At 35.8% G+C, this 21,801-nt stretch overlaps 3 protein-coding genes, 1 non-coding gene and 1 pseudogene across 4 annotated transcripts; 4 read left to right on the top strand and 1 right to left on the bottom strand.

Annotated features, from left to right (window-relative positions):
• The first annotated feature begins 1,158 nt into the window (after positions 1 to 1,158).
• Positions 1,159 to 4,339, top strand: LOC103854819 (annotated as a pseudogene).
• Positions 4,340 to 5,291: 952 nt separating this feature from the next.
• Positions 5,292 to 7,923, top strand: LOC103854590. Its single transcript, XM_009131529.2, has 3 exons — positions 5,292 to 6,390; positions 6,994 to 7,220; positions 7,399 to 7,923. The coding sequence occupies exons 1-3, from the start codon at positions 6,226 to 6,228 to the stop codon at positions 7,778 to 7,780; spliced, it is 774 nt and encodes a 257-aa protein (XP_009129777.1). The 5' UTR covers positions 5,292 to 6,225; the 3' UTR covers positions 7,781 to 7,923.
• Positions 7,924 to 8,162: 239 nt separating this feature from the next.
• Positions 8,163 to 19,536, top strand: LOC103854589 (importin subunit alpha-1-like). Its single transcript, XM_009131528.3, has 7 exons — positions 8,163 to 8,671; positions 8,757 to 9,077; positions 9,144 to 9,493; positions 9,574 to 9,652; positions 9,757 to 9,885; positions 9,970 to 12,403; positions 19,153 to 19,536. The coding sequence occupies exons 1-6, from the start codon at positions 8,417 to 8,419 to the stop codon at positions 10,474 to 10,476; spliced, it is 1,641 nt and encodes a 546-aa protein (XP_009129776.2). The 5' UTR covers positions 8,163 to 8,416; the 3' UTR covers positions 10,477 to 12,403; positions 19,153 to 19,536.
• Positions 14,318 to 14,424, bottom strand: LOC117132231. The gene has a single exon (XR_004455791.1). It is a non-coding gene; the product is annotated as a small nucleolar RNA R71 (small nucleolar RNA).
• LOC103854586 (GATA transcription factor 16) lies at positions 19,404 to 20,517 on the top strand. Its single transcript, XM_009131526.3, has 3 exons — positions 19,404 to 19,693; positions 19,767 to 19,904; positions 19,987 to 20,517. The coding sequence occupies exons 1-3, from the start codon at positions 19,673 to 19,675 to the stop codon at positions 20,248 to 20,250; spliced, it is 423 nt and encodes a 140-aa protein (XP_009129774.1). The 5' UTR covers positions 19,404 to 19,672; the 3' UTR covers positions 20,251 to 20,517.
• Positions 20,518 to 21,801: the final 1,284 nt, after the last annotated feature.

Here is a 21,801-nt window from a genome sequence, read left to right as displayed (position 1 = left end):
GATATTTTATTTATTTAGTTAAATGAAAGTAATTAAAAAAAATATTTCATTTACTAACATATTTGATAGATGTTTTCTCAACATATTTGTTTTAACTAAAAATAAATTTTAAATTTACAGTTAAAATTTGTTTATAATTAAAATTCTTATAATTATTAAGATTTTTAGAAATGTTATACATTTAATGGATTAACTAGATTTTGACCCGCGCTTAAAAGCGCGGGATTTTTTTATTGATAAACTTATTGGTTTTTAGTTCACTAATATATTTAAAGCTACTCGTTCGGTTTCGATTCAGTTCTTTTTGGGTTTTAGTTTGGTTTCGATTCGATTTTTGATTTTTTTATTAAAGAAATATAGGAACTGTTTAGTTATTTATAAGTTTGAGTTTGGTTTCAGTTTAGTTGTTTTGGTCTTTAGTTTGTTTTAGATACCAATTTTAAAAACCTGTTAAAATCTTGAGTTCAATTCGGTTCTGGTTTGGTTCTCGCTTTAAGGATAATCTTAAATAATTCAGGTAAAAATCATATTTTTATTTTTGGATGAAATATCGGATAATTCAGATAAATTTAAATATTTCTTATAAGAATATTTGAGTGATTCAGTTTTTTTCTGTATTAATAATTCACATTTTTATTCACATTTTTGAGTGATTCACATTTTTCAGTATTAAGAATATCTATACTATTGAACAGATGTAAACATTTGTGATTGTTATTGCGGTTTTGCACCTTGCGTGGATGTGAAGTATTAACGAACCTATATTGTTTGAACCATTTTATTAAGGGGGATTAGTTGAACCATTTTGTAAATATATTAAGGTAGACAAAATTTCATTGACCATATATTTTATACACTAGTATATATATTTATTATTTTCAGGATTTAGAGTTTAGGATTATCATTCCACATATATACACATTTAGGGACACTGCTCTAAAGTTGACAAATATATAACTGTAAATCATTTTAATATAAACTCCATGGACTATATACAAATATAAAAATCAATATTGTTAAACTTGTGTATTCAGTAGGTCTAATATGTGTATTTTCAGCTTTACCAGTCAAAACTATGTGAAGTCGTGAACCATAAATTGTTAAAACCGTAAGTAAATATTTTTTGATTGCATAGTCTACATGTCATGTGTTTAAATAATGATAGTCCACTCGTGAATCTCACAATGTTTTGTTTACGTGAACGGAATGAGTATTATTTATTATTAATTAATATATAGCTAATTATATTTTAGGCTATATTGTAGATATGATCAGCAAATATATAAGTATAACAGATGGTTTTGATTCATGTCACAAAAATTTAAAATATTTTATTTAAAATAAATCTTAGAAAATTTAGGAAATCTAGTTATATCACCTATTAAATTGATTAAATCATTGTTACATAAATATATGGTAATATATTGTTAGTATAAATTTAAGATAAGACCAAAATATTAATAGTCTAGTGAAAAGGTTTAACAACCTTTTATAAGTAGATTTTTCAAGACTGCTTCCCTTTTAATAGTATAGATGTAAATAATCAAATAGATGTAACTATAGTTGAAATTTGTTTATAATTAATATTCTTATGGTAGACTAAAATTGTAATTCTCTTTTGATAGAGAAGATTATTTGCATATCTTGTCAATTTAGAAACGTATAGAATTTGTCAGACTCAGATCCAATCATTCAAAAAAGAAACGAAAACGGAAACAAAGTGAAGGGAAATATCGAATGTACTGTCCTGATCCTGTGACCATTATAACAATGCAGGCGCAGCGATTGATCACTCTTGGAACTTAAAAAAAAAAAAGTAATTAAATCTATTCTATTAAAACACACACCTATGTATATAACCATCCATATATATGTAAAACACACACATACTATTAGTTAAAAGCCACTGTGACACAATATGTAATTTAACTGATTTCCGAAATTTATATTAATTGTCTCACGTGTGTGATTGTGCATATATTTTCTTTTGTGTGTGTGTAGTTGGTCGCTTATTGCAAAACATCTACCCGGAAACAGACAACGAAATTAAAAATTATTGGAACTCACATCTCAGCCGCAAAATCTACTCCTATGGAGTGAATAACGATAACAATACCAAAAAGAAGAAGGGAAGAACTAGTAGGGCACAATGGTAACTTCGATGAAGAAACACAAGCAAATGGTGACGGCCTTGCAATGTTTACCACAGTCGAAAGACTTAGAGAGTGAGACCACTGATGTAGGGCACAATGGTAACTTCGAAGGAGAGTCTTTGGAGCCATACGAGTGCATGGTTGGATGGTGATGAGATGGAGCGGTTCATGAGTAGCTTCGTCTGGGAATGGGAATGTTCTAATGAAGAGGCTGTGATTGAAGTGAATCATGATGAGTCCGGTCAGAACAAGGTGTGTGAGAGTGGGGACCTAGGTGGGGACAATAGTAGTTGTTGTGTGGATTTACTTAAGGAAGATCAAGGGAATCTTGGGAGCAAAGTGACTGATCATGACATGAGTGTGCAAAAAGAAAGTGATAAAAGTGTATTGAGTTCGAGTTTAAATGAAAATGGTGGTACAGATTGGTGGGTTGGTCTCTGTGATACTTCAGAAGTTGGGTTTGGTATTGATGAGGAGTTGCTTGATTGGGAGTTTCAAGATAGTGTGACTTGTTGTCAAAGTGATGATCTCTGGGATCTCTCAGATATTGGAGATATCACAATCCAGTGATATTACTAGCAAGTGGATCGTACAAGAGAACGCGTATTAACCCAATAATACATCGAAATCAATTATAAAGTTCAGTATTTTGTTTGGTTATAGTGTTTCTTGAAGATATGTAGTAGCTTGTTGGAGTGTGAGAGTTAAATAGGATAAATGTTTGATAAACGTTATGATTTTTTCCCTTTTTTATTTTCGTGATTCTTTACTCTGTTTTATTGCTATTTGTAGTTTTGTTGGATTTTCTGCTTCGTTTATATTATTGCGAAATTACTAAAATAATATAATATGACTAATATCAAAGAATATAACCTTTCTATCTATAAAGATAGTCCGATTTATTTTCAGCTTAAACTAAAATAATATGACTAAATCAAAGAATATAACCTTTCTATCTACAGTAGAACCTCTATAAATTAATACTCGATAAATTAATAATCTTTATAAATTAATAAATTTTGCCGGTCACAACTTGGACCAGTTCAAAATTTGACACAAATCGATAAAATAATAGGATAATATTTTTTTATAAAATTCTATGTAAATATATGTTCCCATTAAAATCATAAATTAATAATTTTTATATATACGTATTTTATATAAGTAAGAGCATATTACTATATTGTTTTTTTATATTCCCAATAGAATTATCTTTATATTTTCTTAACACTTAATATATTTTTTATGAGATTTAGTAATATTATATCTAAACCCAAATTAAAGTTATATGCAATATATATTATATACACCAAATAATATAATAAAATATAAATGTAAAATTTCATAAAATAATAATTAATGTCTATACACTAGAATCAAATAATCTTCTTACCTTAGAATAAATATATCTAAAAATAGAGAATCTAAATAAGGAAATTTTTATAAATTAATAAAATTTTAAAGTTCCAACATTATTAATTTATAGATGTTCTACTATATAAAGATTATTATACGTTTTAAGAGGATTATATAATAACGTATATTGTATATGTATAAAACAATTTATAATAACTAAAAATGTAAAATAACAGTAATATTGGTAAAATATTGTTTTATAATTTATAAAAAGATTAATATCATTTTGTTTCGAGGTTGTTAGGGTTTGGCGGTTAGCTATTGCTACATGTGATTTTTGATCAGTCGTAGTTTATTGTTTCTTTTCCTTTGCTGGCGCACAATTGATTGCAGTGGCTAAAATGTGTTTAATAAAAAAAAAATTGTTTCAAAAAGATAGTTAATTACAGAAATTAATGCATCTATATTATTAAAACTGAAGTACATTTGAGAGTTGTTTGGAAACTTGGATAGTATAAATAAGAATTGTTTGGAAACATGGATAGTAGTATAAATGAGAATTGTTTGGAAGCATGGATAACAGTAGAAAATAATACTTGCTTATCTTAATTGATTTTTTAAAAGATTTTTATTATATTGTTAATCAATTCTAACCCTTCATCTATTATATTTACTAAATAAGTTAATATCATTTATTACAGAAGTACAAAACAAAATTTATTTGTTTTCAATTTTTATTTTATCTTTTGCATTCATTTTTCTCAATTTTAATTATTTCTATACAAAATTCAAATCAAAATAATAATTTAAAATTAATTTATATAAATAATTGATTCAAATATATATATATATATATATATATATTTTTTAAAAAAATTTACTAAAATATTTTCCAATAACCATTTAAAAAATATTTTCACTATATATAAGAAAAATACAATACATAACTTAATTAAAAACACCAACTTAAATTATGGTTTTTATATTTTATATTAAGTTTATAAATATAATATATGTGATTATTTATATGATGGTATGTATAAAATAATATTAATTATATGATTACTTATATTATGGTACATATAAAATATGATTAATTATATGATGACATATATATGATATATAATAGTGACATGAAAAACAAAACTTATTTGTTTTCAATTTTTTTATTTTATCTTTTACATTCATTTTCTCACTTTTTAACTATCTCATTAATTATATTTACTATAATATTTTGCCAGGATTATTTACATATTAACTATAATAATTCGACATATTTGAATGAAACCACTCTATTTGTGATAAGAATTCAAAATGGTTAACAATTTTTTTTATTTACTTATGTATCGGTTAGACATGGACATTCGGATAACTATTCAGCTACGAGTTATTTTTGTGGGTTATCATGCTTTTTGAGTTTTGAAACTAGACTTCATTTCGGTATTATAAATTTTCATGTGTGTTTCGAATCGGGTCCAGATGAATTCAGTCTTGATATATACAAACCTACAAATATCCAAAAACTAATGTATTTGACGCCGGTACGGATATTTGTATGAAAAGTAAGAATATTAACCGATTCAATTCGGGTATGTTGAATTCAAATTAAACTAAAAATAACCAAATAACCAAAAGTAATCATATTACTCTATTTGATTCAGGTTCGATTATGAGTCATAAAAATAAAATATCGATTTATAAGAAAGTAAAAATTAACACCCGCACGGGCGTGCGGGTCAATCTCTAGTTGTTAATTAAATTTGATATATTTTTTTAATAAATGTGAAAATCTTAAAACATACTCCACATTCTTACCAGCTACTAGTAGCAGAATCTTGTAACATATAAACAAACAACATTTAATTGTAGGTCATAGTAGTAGGTGACATCGACCTTGAAACGAACGTAGCTTAAGTGACTCTTCACGCGGTTTCACGTTGTGGTTAATTTGGAAACTCTTCACTATCTTTTTCTTTATGGATTTTTTTTTGGTAGAGTGGGTTACAGTTGAGAAATCGCACTTTCTGTAATGATCCAGACTCATCTTCGGGGACGTAGATTTGGATAAAGCTTATAAAGTGAAACAAAGCATCTACGCGCCGAATTTCTGATGTTGTAGGAGATGCTGGACGGATAACGTGGGGGCTTAGCTAGTATGCGAATGTCTCCGATGCAGCCACACAAAAAGCGGCTGGAGATTGCGTAAACAACAAAACAGATCACGCAAGCATGATTGTGTATTCTTAAGTAATTATTTATTTTCAGGATAAATCAAAATGTACAATACCAGTTTCAAAAATAATTGTACAATACGATGTTCATGTGTGAACACAAGATTGATACAAAGTAGATCATGTTCTATCAGTACGTGTACTGCATGAAAAGAATCATCCACCTATGACCACTAACGAACTCTCGTCACATTAAATATTTTACACATCATCGTCAATGGACATTACACCAAAAGAATTTACAGTATTTAATCAAAAATATGAAAAGGAACCTTCGAATCTTTGGCTTTTAAGCAACCTTTGGCTGAAGCGATTCTACAATTCCCCTCTTCTTTTTAATTTATTTTATCAAACATGCTCACCTTTTTCTTTTCCTCCCACTTTCAATGTCTCTCATATATAGATGTAAAAACAATGCAAAGTATAATTAACTTTCAAAACATGAAACTTCGATTTTTATCTATGAGACATTGACAACTGCAGGCATGTCGAGAGCAAGAGTACGAGCTGTGACCCATCAAGATCTTGTTCCAAATCCTAAAACCACCGATCTCAGCAGCAAAACCGGTATTTTCGTAGTGGTTTTGACCATACTCTTTGGCCTCTCCTGCTTTGTTCTCTGTCTCTATGCCGAAGCCACGAGATCTCAGGTAATTTTTATGGATGTACATACATTAAATTTCTCTTTTAATTTGATCATTTGTTTTTATATTCATATGTTTACTATAGTTTTTACTAGCTAAAAACAAAATTAAAAAAACTTGTTACTTTTTACAAAGCATTATATAAAATATAAATTATATATTATTAAACAAATCATAAATAAGTCTACATGTTTGATTGATTATACTATCTCTAATAAACAAAATTTACATAAAAATGTGAAAACAATTTATATTTTGAGACAAAAAAAAATACCTCTAAAACAGTTTATGTAATAAAAAAATACTGGTTTACATCGAAACATTACTTATGACTTAATCCCGGGTAGCCCACTTAATTGGAGAGATTGATTTGATTTTATAGGCTTTGAAACATGTGTGTGTGTTGCATGACACATAATTTCAAAAGGCCTAAAAGATGTGAAGACCATACTTAAGTAGTTAAATTATGCAATTGGTCAAATCAGGAATATAACTTATTACCACATGGTTTCGATAATTAGGTTTCAGTCCATAGTATATAATGGCCATTACAGCCTTCTCCTGGTCGGTCCAAACTATTTTTTTCATTGACTTCGAATTTTCATGTAGGCGACATGGGGAAGCAAAACGTGCGTGTACAACGGTAGCGGTAAAACGCCGTTGTTGTGCGGTGCGATCGCGTTCGTGGGACTAGCGGTGGCGATGGTGGGCTTGCACATGTACTTACTAATAGCAGTCACCACATCGTCGCCACTTGTTCTGGATACGTGGGATCCTGACTCTGTTCCTGCGAAGACACTCACTTTTCAAGCAGCCTTCTTCTTCGTCTCAACGTGGTAACTAGACTTGATTATTCTAACGCCCCAATCAACGCTTGTTCCATTTTGTATATTTTGTAGCGATTGCACGATGTTTCTAGTTATAATCCTAAGTTTACAATTTTGTAATTATAGTGCTATCTTTTGTTTTTATTTGTGTTTTTTTTGTTAAAAGTACTTTTTTGTTTATTCAAAGGCTTTGCTTTGGTGTTGGAGAGGTTCTACTATTGGTGTCACTTAGTGTGGAATCAGGACATCTAAAGAACTGGTCCAAGCCAAAACCTAGTTGTCTTGTAATCCGACAAGGCTTGTTCTCAGCCGCGGGTGTATTCTCACTTCTCACCGTCTTTCTAGCCGCGGGACTTTACCTAACGGCTCTTCAAGCACATAGAATCTCCAAAGATCTTGAAAATACACATAGAGAAATTCTCGAAGCATCAGTTCTTTATGCATCTCCTCCCAGATCACCCACGAATCGGATGGCGACGGTGGCTCGAGAAGGTCCTGCTACCGTTAGAGATGAGTCAACGTCTTTGGGATACCTTGTTTCTCTAAAGCAACTTCCATATATAGTCTAGTGCTGTAAAATGTATATACTAATTCACACTGTTAATGGATAAATTTTATTTAACATTTTAAACATTATACCCAAATTTGTCTTGTAACTTGTAAGTGCAAACAAAACGAAATTTTAATTAATAATATTATTCACTGCGTGTTGTTTGCTATGTTAATTTGGACCACATAATGATACTTGGAAATATAACACTGAATTTAATAAAAAAAAGTAATATAACTAAAAAAAATCAAAAAAAGAAAAATAAAAAAAATATTCTGAGATAGCACTAAAACAATTTTTCAAAAAAAAAGGTATAATTTCGTTTCTGATCATCTTTAAACAAAATTATATTTAGATTTGAGTTTAGTGATTAGGATTTGTGGTAGTACTTAGAGGTAGGGGTAGAATAAATTTAGTGTTTGAAGTAATTTAGTCATTATATCTTTTAATTAGTGCTATTTTGAAGTTTTTGTTCTTTGTGTGCTATTTTTCATAAATAAATTGAAAAGATTTATAAAATAATAATAATGAAATCTAAATGGAACTTGTTTTAAATTGAACTGTTTAGTCGCTTTTTGTTCTTTCTTGCATTCCACTCAATCGCAACAACCCCGTTTCCCTCTCTCACTTCCTTTCTAGGGTTTATCTTCAGTGAATGATTCACTTTCTTTCGAGAGACCGAAGAAGAGAGCACGCAATGTCGCTGAGACCCAACGAGAAGACTCATGTCCGTCGAAACAGCCACAAGGTGGCTGTGGATGCAGAGCAAAGCCGAAGAAGAAGAGAGTCCAATCTAGTCGAAATCCGCAAAAGCAGACGCGAAGAAATCTTGAAGAAGAAGCGACTCCATGTTACGCAAGAAGCTCCTCAAGGTTCCCCTCTTCCTTCCTCCGACTCCATTGATAAGATGGTAAGCCTGAGTTACACGATCTCACACGTTCTTGATTCATTCTCCGTTGAGTCTTGAGTTTCTTGAATTTGGTCTTGTGATGTAGTTGAGGAACCTCATTGGTCTTGTCGCTGGAGTTTCGTCGGATGACCCTTTACTGCAGCTCGAGTCGCTTAAGCAGTTCAGGCTGATTCTATCCACCAGCAAGAATCCTCCTATTGGCGTGGTGATAGAATCTGGCGTTGTGCGTCGTTTCGTTGAGATTCTTAACAAGGACGATTCACCTTGGCTTCAGCTTGAGGCGGCTTGGATTCTAACGAACATTGCTTCTGGGACACGTAAGCACACCGAAGTGGTTATTGATCACGGCGCTGTTCCAATCTTTATCAAGCTTCTTGCTTCCCCTCATGAAGATGTCCGTGAACAGGTACTGTGTACTTATGTGAATATGAATCCTCATCATCCATATATGTGTTCACACGTTAGCTTGTAGGCTGTATGGGCGTTGGGTAACGTTGCTGGTGATTCACCACAATGCCGTGACTACGTTCTTGAGTGTGGTGCAATGATGCCACTCTTGGCTCAGCTGAATAAGCACTCTACGTTGTCAATGATTACAAACGCCACCTGGACTTTGTCTAACTTTTGCCGTGGCAAGCCTAAGCCAGCGTTTGAGCAAGTCTCACCTGCTCTCCCTGTATTAGAACGACTTATTCGTTCCAACGATGAAGAAGTCTTGGCAGATGCTTGCTGGTCGCTTTCGTTTATGTCTGATGGTGGAGAAGAAGAGATTCAAAGTGTGATTGAAGCTGGTGTTGTCCCAAGACTAGTTGAGCTTCTCTTGTTAGTAACTTCCTGAAAAAGATTTAACCTTTTGTTACATTTTTGGGTAATGAACTTTTGACAAACTATTTTTTTTGTAGACATCCTTGTCCAAGTGTGGTTTCTCCTGCACTTCGTTCCATTGGGAATATAGTTTCTGGAAATACTCAACAGACTCAGGTATGTAACACATATATTCTATTTATAGAAACCTTCTTGAACACTTCTTTGAGCTTACTATTTACGGAAACCTTCTTGAACGCTTCTTTGAACTTATCCTTCAGTGTGTGATCAACTGTGGAGCGTTACCCATTCTATCCAAGCTGCTTACTCAATACTATAAGAAGAGCATAAAGAGGGATGTATGCTGGACAATTGCAAACATCACTGCGGGCATTAAAGAACACATTCAGGTGAGCAAGTCTCTCTTGCTTCATATCATCACATGCATGAGTTTGTTTTTTTTTTGCTTATAATGCTTCTTTATATGACAACAGTTAGTTATTGATGCAACTATGATTCCAAGCTTGGTACATCTTGCTCAATACGCTGAGTTTGACATAAAGAAAGAAGCTCTATGTGCAATATCAAACGCCACCAGAGGTGGTTCTCATGAGCAAGTCAAGTATTTGGTGGAGCAGAGCTGCATAAAGCCTCTATGTGATATCTTGGTGTGTCAAGATCCAAGTGTCATCTCGGTGTGTCTGGACGGGTTAGAGAACATTTTGAAGGTTGGAGAGGTGGAGAACAGTACAGGAGGACAGAGGAACTATTCTCAACTGATTGAAGATGCGGAAGGGATAGAAAAGATTGAGAAGCTGCAGAGTAATGACAACAATGAGATCTACGAGAAGGCGGTGAAGATTCTTGAAACGTATTGGGTCGAAGAGGATGATGAGGAGGCACAACAAGAAGATGATGGAGGTGATGATTGTTCTCATCTAGGCATCCAATTTGGAAGGAAACGAATTCAAGTACCTCATGGAGGATTCAACTTCGGTTGAAGGTAATTTAAACTTACAAACTGTTAGAAAAGTCTTCTTCGATAGGATAATATTAGATTCATCATTGTTTTCTCACTTCTTACTTGGTCGCTAACTATAAGTACATTTTCAATAAAAAAAGGTGTTGAGGTTTAGAGTCTACATTGTTTTGAAGTTTTGGGGTTATTAATTAGAGTTGTTATCTGTATAAACTGCTGTTTGTTTTAGTTGAAAATATTTCATACAAAGTTACTCAAATCCATGAAATCTGATTGGTGGTTGATTATAGAACAAACAAAAGCTTTTGTAGGATAATTGGAAGATGAAGTCATTAGTTATGGTTACATATTGCTCTGCTTAACTTACATAAACTTCCTGCAAAACTCTAATGATAAATATAAATATTTTTCACCTTACACACCATTCAAAGAAGAGAGAGAGGTGGTCCAGGAACATGTATGTGTGTGGTTCCACTGGGGACAAATCAGTCGTCTCTTTCTTTCTTCCATGTCAATTTCAATATTTCTAAAAACTATTTGGAGTATTATTGTCAGTCTTTGACCAGATAATTGATAATTCAACATCAGGGGTGTCAATTGGTTGGATCACCCATGGGCTAACCCATTCTAAACAAACATGGGTGGGTGATGGTCATACCCAAATAATTAATGGTCCAATTGGGTTAAAGACCCACTTTGCCCATGGGCTAACTGGTCCAAACCAAATGGGTGTTGGGCTGGCCCAAAAACTTAATTTCTAGGGCTTAGAGAATTTGGGAAAAAATCAATCAGAAATAATTTTTCCTGATTCTTCTCTTTCTCTCTCGCGATTCTCTCTTCTCTCCCAGATTTCTTTTCGTCTACTGTTCTCGTGTTCATCCATACGATTCTCTCTTCCCTCCCATCGATTCCCTTCTTCAGTTCTCTACAATTTCAGGTATGATTCGATTTTAGCTCTGATCTCGCGATTTCTCTACTTTCTGTGTTGTGGGTGTTGTGGGTTTTGTGGGTTTTGTGGATGATGAATCTCGTTTCCATTGTTTCCATTGTTTACTCTAGTTTATGTGTGTAATATTAAATATTAGCCATAGGGAAGCTCTCATCTTTCGGTTCTGAGATTTGTCTAGAACTCATTAGATTATGTTGAAATGAGAATATATATCACCGATTCTGTGTCTAAAGGTTTCGAATTTGGATTCTTAACGCTCTGTTGATGCAGCAACTAAATATTCTTGCAGTCATTCAGATAATAATTTGGTTATGGCCTTTTAACTTTGCTTTGTGATTCTTTGCTGGGTGTTTTTTCCTTCTTGCAGGCTGAAGACAAGTAAAGAAGCTGGAAGCTGGAGCAAAGTTATAACTTTTTTTTTTACATAAAACAGAGAGTTATGAAAAACTGAAGTCTATTGAATTTAATTTACATCACATTTGTATTCAGAAATTTTCAATGACATTAAAATTGAGTTTAGATTGAGTTTATATAAATTTTCTATAATTTTTATTTTCTATAAGTATATAAGTTTGTAAATTGAGTTTACAATAATTGATTATGAACAAAATTGAGCTAATTGTTAAAAAGAATAATAATGGGTGGTCTTGGGTTATTTCCAATGGGTATGGGCTAACTTGGGTGTGGGTGTTTTTGGGTATGGGTATTAAATGGGTGTGGGTGTTTTTGGGTATGGGTGTTAAATGGCCCAACTGTACACACCCATTTGGGTGTGGGCCGCCCAACTTGACATCCCTATTCAACATTACATACAAAAGCACTATCTTATTTGGAACCATGCAGAATAATTATGTATGGACTGAATCATCCCTATCTACCTGGCCATACTCCTTACCACTCGTGCCATCTCTTTAGTTTGTTTGTTTCTCTACATAACTAATCCATCATTAGCATCTCAATGTCGCACTAAATCTTTTGTTTTACATTAGTGATATATGGTGTTTTATACATCTTGTATATATGCTTTTAAATTGGTTTTCAAGTCTTTATCGAGTCTTCCTAGTCCTTTTGGAGTCATTACAGGTCTGGAGTTGCATTTTATGGGAGATGGATGAGCTGGAACAAAAGAGGCAGAAAACAATGCAATTTGGTGGTTTTCACGCAGAACAGTCTTGATGACTGTTCCGAGTGAGTGTTCCAGCGGCAAAGATTTTTTAGGAAACTACAATCATTACGGGATTTGCCCTAATTATCCATATTTTCTCTCCCAGCCGCCTGTGGCTTGGATATATCATATTTTCTGTTTCTCTTTATCATTCTACGCTATTCTAGACAGAAGAAAACCATTGGAGACTTTAGAATTTGAGGATTTGCTTATTGTAAAGGGAGAAGGCTCCATCTCTCTCGTCATAGAGAAGATTATCCTGAACCCTATTCTTATTCTATTGAATTGCATGATGTTTTATTCAGTCTTTGTCTCTGTGATTTCTTTGTCCATGTCTGAGTAGTCGCTTGTTAGGTTTAGGGTGTTAAGGATCATGGATCATTGAGCTAGACACAAATAGGATTGTTATTCTTTGATATCTCTGTCTATTGTTATGCTTATTGCTTATGTTAAACTGGCCATTTAGCATCTGATCACAAGTTTAATCTATTCATCAAAAGTGTTTTAGGTTACTGGAAATAGCATAGATAGGCGATTTGTCCTTAGCCAACGAAAGCTGATGTTAAGGCGAATCGTGAACAAATTGAATCTGAACTTAATGCTTGTCATCATTCTCTGATCCAAACGACAGTTTAGGCATTAGGATTGCTTGATAAATTGGTAGACACCACGACAGTGGGTTTATCTATTCTTGTTGTTCAAGTTCTAGATTGGCTCATATTGTTTTCTTGAATAGTTGTGTAGCTCATGATCCTAAGTATCCCAATGAATCACCCTGAACCTAGCTCTTTTAATCATCTGAAAACCTTTTAACTAGTCTTTTATTTTCTGTTATAATACCTCAATCTTAAAACCCCCATATTGTTTTAGCTTAATATTGATCCTATAGAAATAAAGTGTAACAGTTGGTCTCTGTGGATTCGATCCTAAAGTGCTACATCGACATACCATTCGATTGTGGTAGTGTGCACATTAGGTTATTTGGTGTGCGTATACACGTAATATCAAATTGGCGCCGTTGCCGGGGAACATCTTTTTACCTTTATTTTTCGGTTATTTATTTAGTCTAAGACCTCTAACTTGCCTTATCTTTTTTGTTGCAGCTAATGTTCCAGGTGCATGACTAGTAGACATACTCGGAGAAACGCACATGGAGAGTTAGTTACATTTACCAACCAGGAGCTAGCAAGGTTAGAAAGAACAAATCGTCAAGAGCCAAGGCAAACTGACACCACTATGGGTGATCACGCCAATCAGGATGATCTCGCTGCGGCTATGGCACTCATGCAGCAGCAGATGCAACAAATGCAGCAGACCATCCAAGCTCAGCAGGATGCTGCTGAGCAGGCTGCTCTCGCGCAGCAGGAACAACAGGCGCAGACTGTTCCAATCGGGCAGAGAAACCTTCCGCGTAACATCCCTACTACGCGCTCTGCCATTGTTCCTCCACTCTGCACCAGGCAGGACTTCGAGATCAAGCCTGCTTTGATTGGTCTAGTACAGAGAAAGGTGTTCTCTGGTCTCTCTACAGAAATTCCAATGGAGCATATTGAGAGCTTCGAAAAAGTCTGTAGTTTCACTCGCGCTAATGGTGTTCCACCAGATTACATCAGGTGCATGTTATTCCCATTCTCTCTAGATGGAAAAGCTGCACGGTGGTTGAACTCTCTCCCTACCGGCTCTCTCACTTCATGGGAACAGGTCCGATCAGCGTTCCTCAGTTATTTCTACTCGAAGGCGAGAACAGCTGCATTGAGGAACAAGATCACCTCCTTCAAACAGCTCACTGATGAGCCTTTCTGCGACGCATGGGAGCGCTTCAATGACTATCGCAGAGAATGTCCTCACCATGGATTTGATGATGATTATCTCCTGGACATTTTCTATGATGGAGTGGACTGGAAATACCAAGGTGCTCTAAACTCCGCGAGCAATGGAGATTTCATGACTCAAACCACTGCTGGAGCGTTTAAGCTGATTGAGAACATGGCTGCTAGCGCAGCTAATAAGAAAGAGGAGAGTGATTGCTCCATGAAAGGGAACAGTTCTGACGCCCAGAAAATAGATGAGCTGACTGCCAAGGTTGATCAGCTACTGAAAAACAACCAAGGGCACGTCTTCAGCATGGAGCAAGCTACGGCTGGGCATATTCAGAACCAGAACAAGCGACAACCGCAGAGCAATCAGCAAGCTGTTCCAGCTAACGGGAACAATCAACCAGATGAGCTGAAGGGTCTGGGTATGATGATGCAACAATTGTTGCAGGGTCAGCAGGTTCAGGCCAAGGCGTTGAATCAGGTAACCACAGAAATGGATACCAGGATGGGCAACATGTTCACTGAGCTGAATAACAAGTATGACAATCTTGCGATCCACATAAGAAAGATCGATGTTCAGCTTGCTCAAACAGCTGAGAGTGTCAAGAGGCAACAAGAGACGCTCCCTGGAAGAACTGATAAAAATCCTAGGACTGAGCACTGTAATGCAATAGAGCATCCGTTCGTTGTGACTGCTCCAGGCGCAGAAGAGAGAGCAAAGCAGTCTGCTAGCTCTGGAGTGACTGCTTCTAGCGAACTTGCCGAGACTCCACCATCTCGAGTCTATGTTCCTAAGGTTCCCTATCCAATTCCACCTAGACATCTGATGGATCCCATTAGTGAAGAGCAGCTGATAGGTTTTAACAAGATGGTGAGAAGGCTTCCTAAAGAACTTGCATTCGAAGATGCTCTGCAGATTCGTCCATTGCTCCAGTTCTTTAAACACTGTAGAGAGACTCAAGAGGAGATCAAGGTCCTCTATACCAAAGCTCTGTCTACACCAGCACTGAAGGTATTGCCTAAGGTTGATGATCCTGGAAAGTTTGTTTTCCCATGTTCCATCGCAGGAACAACCTTCAAGGATGCTCTGTGTGACTCTGGTTCTTGTGTGAATCTCGTCTCAAAGGCTATTGTAGACGATTTGGGTATTGCTGATATTGAGCGTTCTCAGCTGACCCTGACCTTTGCAAACTCTTCCAGAGCAGTCCCATATGGAACAATCCGCAGCCTTCATGTTCAAGTAGGGGAATGCATTGTTCCTGCTGAGTTTCAAGTTGTTGAGATGAACAAGGATCATGAGATGCCTTTGATATTTGGAAGGACATTCATGGCTACTGTTGGAGCAACCATCGATATGCCCAACAAGAGAGTCTGCTTCTCCAACATCAACAAGAAAGTTTTCTACAAAGCTGTACCCACCAGATCTTCCTCATCACACGCCTCTCGCATCTCAGTGTTTGATGTAGAAAAGCTGAAGGTTGTTCCAGAGAAGGAGCATGGTGATAAGGGTGATAGCAGACTGTTATCTGATGAAGATCCATGCACTGATCCTACTAAAATCAAAGGGAATTCAAAGGTGAAACAGAAAGTCCAGAAGAAAAGGGTCAAGGGAGATCCTACAATGACTTTGATACCTCTCAAGTGTGATGAGAACTCCATTGAGTATGAGGTAAAGTGCAAGGGGACCTCCAAACCGTTCTCTAAAGTCAGAGCCATTCTCACACATGAGCTGAAGGAGAAAGGGGAAGCTGCTGTGAAAGGGTTGTTGAGCAGAGTTCTGGAGCTGAACATGTCTAATTGTGGAGCTTGTTTTGGAACAAGCCTTCCTGCTCAACCCGACTGATCCCAGTCACCAAGTCAAGCTAGAGACTTAAACCAAGCGCTTGGTGGGAGGCAACCCACTGGTAAGTGTAAATATAACTTGGTTTTCTTTTTGTTTACTTATTTTTCGTTTTAGTTTATTGAGTTTCAGGTCAAAAAGCAAAAAAAATTCGAGATACTTCAAAAATTCTGGGTTGCAGAAACGGAACAACCTACCCCCTGAAAAGAGCGGTTGTTCCAGGCGATCATCTGACGATAGCACACCCAGAATTTTCATGGAGCGCCTGCTCCACTCAGGTAAGTATCTCGACCCCAAAAAAAAAAATATATATATTTATTCTTGTTTTCTCCTTCTCTCTGATTTATTTTCACACCAGGGACGTTGTGAAGTAAGTCTGGGGGAGGGTTTTCGTCGTTTACTAACTCGTTTCTTTCTTTTGTTTTTCTTTTGGGTCAATTTGAGTCAGTTTTTATTGAGTCAGTCAAAACTTTGTGGGAATTTGGACCTTATTCTGTGTTGATCACTGACCACCTCGTGCTTTAGTTATCTTATTCAGTGACCTTAGCAGTGGCGAAAGACACACATGTGGACCTGGAACACCCTGACATATCTCACTTGATTCTCCAGAAGTTCTGAACCGATCAAGTTACACTGGGTAGACTTAACTCCACCTTACTTGAACCTAATCTTGACTGAAATTCTTCTTGTTATGGGCATTAGATCAGGGAAACGAGAACACACTCAGGACTTCTTATCCTTTTTATCCATCTTGCTGATCCTGAGTGGCTAGCTCATCTTTAGCTAGTTCCCACCCTGCACCTTAGCCTTTATTCCACCTTCATGCATTTGTTTTTCAGTGTCATATGTGCAGATATGTGCAAAAAGGTCGGAGAGGAAATGATCAACGCAGCCTGCTACTCGTTACTGCTGCAGAAATTCAGTCAGAAAGGAGAACAAGCAGATTAAGGGAGCAACTGCTCCATAACCAATGAACTGCGCAAGAGCAGGGGTGGAGAACCAGAATGGTTGCAAAATCAGTACCACCAGTGGCACTCAGAACGATCATGTATTACCTCCTTCTTCGTCACATCACCATATCAGTCTTCAAAAAAAAAAAAAAAAAAAAAAAAAAAAAAAAAAAAAAACGAGATTAATGTGATGGAGAAGGGGAAGAAAGAAAAGAAACATGGAGCCACTGGAAAGGCCGAGCAAGAAGTTGGTACCAAGTATTGAAGAGTGTGTAGAGGAAAGTAGAAAGCAGAACAATCAGTTGCCTGTTCCGTCATCAGAACAGTCGCACCAGATAGAGCAAAAACGAGTAGAGGCTGTGGACATCAATGGATCTATCCTCTCTTGCCATTTTGTGTGATATCCTGCATCCTCTTCAATGAAATGGTAGCCCCTAAACACTCTTAACTCCACCATTAAATAGCCTGTTCCACACCTAGACCGTCTACCCTGAATGATGCCTGTAATGAGAAGCTCACGCTACTCTTAAATGAATGTAGGGAGTTCTGTCTCGATAGTGTTGCTTTTTCAGGTTTGAGATGAAGAGTATGGAGCCGATTTTTGAACAGCAGTCAGTGGGGTTCCGGTAAGGGTGTGTTGTCCTAGTTTTACTGCTTGTATGGTTCAGAGATTCGTGGTTAAAGTATGGTTGCTGAGAATAGGAGAGTTCCCACACTTTCAAACCTTTCTCCCTGTTCTTGATACTTGACATTGTTTGAGGACAAACAAGGATCTAAGTCTGGGGGAATTGATATATGGTGTTTTATACATCTTGTATATATGCTTTTAAATTGGTTTTCAAGTCTTTATCGAGTCTTCCTAGTCCTTTTGGAGTCATTACAGGTCTGGAGTTGCATTTTATGGGAGATGGATGAGCTGGAACAAAAGAGGCAGAAAACAATGCAATTTGGTGGTTTTCACGCAGAACAGTCTTGATGACTGTTCCGAGTGAGTGTTCCAGCGGCAAAGATTTTTTAGGAAACTACAATCATTACGGGATTTGCCCTAATTATCCATATTTTCTCTCTCAGCCGCCTGTGGCTTGGATATATCATATTTTCTGTTTCTCTTTATCATTCTACGCTATTCTAGACAGAAGAAAACCATTGGAGACTTTAGAATTTGAGGATTTGCTTATTGTAAAGGGAGAAGGCTCCATCTCTCTCGTCATAGAGAAGATTATCCTGAACCCTATTCTTATTCTATTGAATTGCATGATGTTTTATTCAGTCTTTGTCTCTGTGATTTCTTTGTCCATGTCTGAGTAGTCGCTTGTTAGGTTTAGGGTGTTAAGGATCATGGATCATTGAGCTAGACACAAATAGGATTGTTATTCTTTGATATCTCTGTCTATTGTTATGCTTATTGCTTATGTTAAACTGGCCATTTAGCATCTGATCACAAGTTTAATCTATTCATCAAAAGTGTTTTAGGTTACTGGAAATAGCATAGATAGGCGATTTGTCCTTAGCCAACGAAAGCTGATGTTAAGGCGAATCGTGAACAAATTGAATCTGAACTTAATGCTTGTCATCATTCTCTGATCCAAACGACAGTTTAGGCATTAGGATTGCTTGATAAATTGGTAGACACCACGACAGTGGGTTTATCTATTCTTGTTGTTCAAGTTCTAGATTGGCTCATATTGTTTTCTTGAATAGTTGTGTAGCTCATGATCCTAAGTATCCCAATGAATCACCCTGAACCTAGCTCTTTTAATCATCTGAAAACCTTTTAACTAGTCTTTTATTTTCTGTTATAATACCTCAATCTTAAAACCCCCATATTGTTTTAGCTTAATATTGATCCTATAGAAATAAAGTGTAACAGTTGGTCTCTGTGGATTCGATCCTAAAGTGCTACATCGACATACCATTCGATTGTGGTAGTGTGCACATTAGGTTATTTGGTGTGCGTATACACGTAATATCAATTAGATCATCATCATCTACTTTTAAGTGAGTTGGTGTGCATCACTCATCCTCATTAAATACCCCAACATGCAGTACTCAAAAAGTCAAATTCCGTAGAGATCTTAATCAACGGCTACGATCTAACTCTCGTGAATCATTGATCAAGACCACCGTACTCTGTACCGTATGCGATCGCACCGGTCAAAAGTGGCGCCCTTTTCTTTTCACTAACTCGAAAAACCTTTTCCTCAAAAAACTCCAATTTTGGCGGGTGGCTCTCTCTCGATAATAGAAGAAGAGTTCAAGGGCATTATCGTCATTTAACAACAAAAAGCAAGGGTTTAATTTCGAACCAATTTATAATTGCGTTTGGTTTTGTGGTCATCCACGTGTTCAGTTCTATTCTTTTAAAAAAAAACTCTCTCTCTCTCTACACTCTTCTTTCACTCTCCTGCTGCTTTTTTTAAATTTCTGATCTTCTGTTTCCCGAAGAGACGTGATCAATCTCAAACCCTTAGGTTCCCGATCATCGGAAGTGGAGAAAATGCTAGATCACAGCGAGGAGGTGAGTGATCGGCTCTGTTTCCGGCGATGATCTGTTTGTTAAAGCTGATCGTTGATCTTCTTGTTTTTTTCAGGAATATTCGGAAACAATGAAGAGAAGAGCTGAAGATGCAATCGAACAGAACAGGACTTGTAGTAACGACAAGAAGGCTTGCGCCGATTGTGGTACGAGCAAAACTCCTCTTTGGCGTGGTGGTCCCGCCGGTCCAAAGGTCAGAGAAATTAAAACTAACCGAGTTTGATTGTTTGGTCTGATCTGATCTGATTTGTGATTATTATTTTTGTCTTATGTAGTCGCTTTGTAACGCGTGTGGGATTAGAAACAGGAAGAGAAGACGAGGAGTGGAAGACAAGAAGCAGCCGAAGAAAACGAACTCAGGTGGCGGCGGAGGTGATCTGAAGAGAAGCCCTAAAGTTGGTGAATCAATGAAACAGAGGATGATGGATTTGGGGATGACGAAGCGATCGACGGTGGAGAAGCAGCTACGGAAGCTCGGGGAGGAAGAGCAAGCGGCGGTGCTTCTCATGGCTCTCTCTTATGGATCAGTGTACGCTTAGGTGGTGAATTTTGAAACCAACAAAAATATTAGGGGGTTTTCTGAAAATTCAGAGAGCAATGGTGATGATTAACAAACGATGTGTAATCTCTTTTTTTTTTTTTGTCGAAATTGTTTGCCTTTGTTTTCTTCAAATCAATTTTTTAAAATTTTCTTTTTAGTTCTGAACATTAACAAGTTTTGGAGTTTGTAAGAAGACGAATGAAGAAAGAAAAAACTAGTGGTAGTTTAGCATCAGTTCAAGGAGTATCTTATGTTATTATTTTAAATTATTGTTCTGAGTTGCAATCTTGTCCTTATTATGACAGGAATGGGACTTGCCTATCTGTTTAGCACAAATCTTTGTCAAAGTCAAAATAATAATATTTAATACTTTTGTAACGAAAAGAGTGAATTTAAGCCATTTTCACATTTGAAATATTTCTCTTTTCATCAATTCCGTGGGAACCAAACCATTCTTGAAGTATTAATAGTTGGTTTATTACGTATCAACACAAAAACCATATCATTAATATGTGTCCCGTAATCAGCGAACAAGATCTTGGTCTGGCGATATGAAATAGTATGTTTTTTCTTTTATTAATGTGTATCACTACTAATAGTCAACCTAATTAAATGTGCTTCTTTTGATTATAAATCATGTCCAATCGCGCCACTATAGTGCTAAAACCAGGAAAGCTATCAGAAGTTTTCTTTTGAAATTGCATATCATGCTTCTACCAGAGTTGAATGACATTAGCACATGCTACCAAATTTTGAAATCCAATAAGGAATTTCAAATGGGTTCAATATTGATTTTATGTTATATAAACTGTAGAGGGCCAAACTAATAGAGAAACGGCCCAAGCTAAATAGAGAAACTGTACAGGGCGTAGCCCAATATGATGGTTTCTGAATCTAAACAATCCTTTTCATCCAGAGCATCTAGACAATCTTGAACCTTGTCGGTACGGTTCTGTAATTCAGATCATCATCAAATTTAGGACTAGACACTTGTAGGATCTTTATCCAAGTCTGATCCGTTACCCGATTTGTACCTCTGAAATTTCAGAGTTTATGTTGCATTCAACTCATGTAATCATGTAATCATGTAATAAATACCTGGATTACCGCTTTTAGTTATCAATCACGAAACAGTAACAAATTAAGAGTACTAGTAGTACAATTATTCTGGGTATATCAATATTTACCGCCTTTTATAGTACATTTAATTTTGAGTGTATCGATATTTACCACTTTTATATTATTCTAATACCATTGACTGCTTTTCCTGTTAGAACTAATTTTACTGTTTGACAAAAAAAAAAACTAATTTTACTGTTTTGTAATACTGGTTGGACCCATATTAAAGAATAAAGTGTCCACTGTCCACCAAATGCACTCGTGAAAAACGATGTTACGAAACCGAAAGAGCTTTGACAACTAAACCATTCTGCCTACACGCAAATCATTCGTAGCGATAAGATTTTCTACGGTTAAAATTGGAGGGATCGATGAGCAAGCAAGTGTGCCAAGTTACACCGAAATAGAGTTTTGGTACGTGCAGACGTGC

This window comes from Brassica rapa, chromosome A02 (assembly GCF_000309985.2).
Source record: "Brassica rapa cultivar Chiifu-401-42 chromosome A02, CAAS_Brap_v3.01, whole genome shotgun sequence".
Lineage (NCBI taxonomy): Eukaryota > Viridiplantae > Streptophyta > Magnoliopsida > Brassicales > Brassicaceae > Brassica > Brassica rapa.
The sequence above is the reverse complement of the archived record's forward strand: the minus strand, read 5'-3'. Positions and strand labels throughout refer to the sequence as shown.

Excerpts from the sequence above, each read along its gene's own strand:
- LOC103854589 (XM_009131528.3), top strand. The coding sequence starts at position 8,417 with ATGATTCACTTTCTTTCGAGAGACCGAAGAAGAGAGCACGCAATGTCG. Across the intron at positions 9,078-9,143 it reads ATGAAGATGTCCGTGAACAG|GCTGTATGGGCGTTGGGTAA; the intron begins GTACTGTGTACT and ends GTTAGCTTGTAG. Across the intron at positions 9,494-9,573 it reads AGACTAGTTGAGCTTCTCTT|ACATCCTTGTCCAAGTGTGG; the intron begins GTTAGTAACTTC and ends TTTTTTTTGTAG.
- LOC103854586 (XM_009131526.3), top strand. The coding sequence starts at position 19,673 with ATGCTAGATCACAGCGAGGAG. Across the intron at positions 19,694-19,766 it reads TGCTAGATCACAGCGAGGAG|GAATATTCGGAAACAATGAA; the intron begins GTGAGTGATCGG and ends TGTTTTTTTCAG. Across the intron at positions 19,905-19,986 it reads GTGGTCCCGCCGGTCCAAAG|TCGCTTTGTAACGCGTGTGG; the intron begins GTCAGAGAAATT and ends TGTCTTATGTAG.
- LOC103854590 (XM_009131529.2), top strand. The coding sequence starts at position 6,226 with ATGTCGAGAGCAAGAGTACGAGCTGTGACCCATCAAGATCTTGTTCCA. Across the intron at positions 6,391-6,993 it reads CCGAAGCCACGAGATCTCAG|GCGACATGGGGAAGCAAAAC; the intron begins GTAATTTTTATG and ends ATTTTCATGTAG. Across the intron at positions 7,221-7,398 it reads TTCTTCTTCGTCTCAACGTG|GCTTTGCTTTGGTGTTGGAG; the intron begins GTAACTAGACTT and ends GTTTATTCAAAG.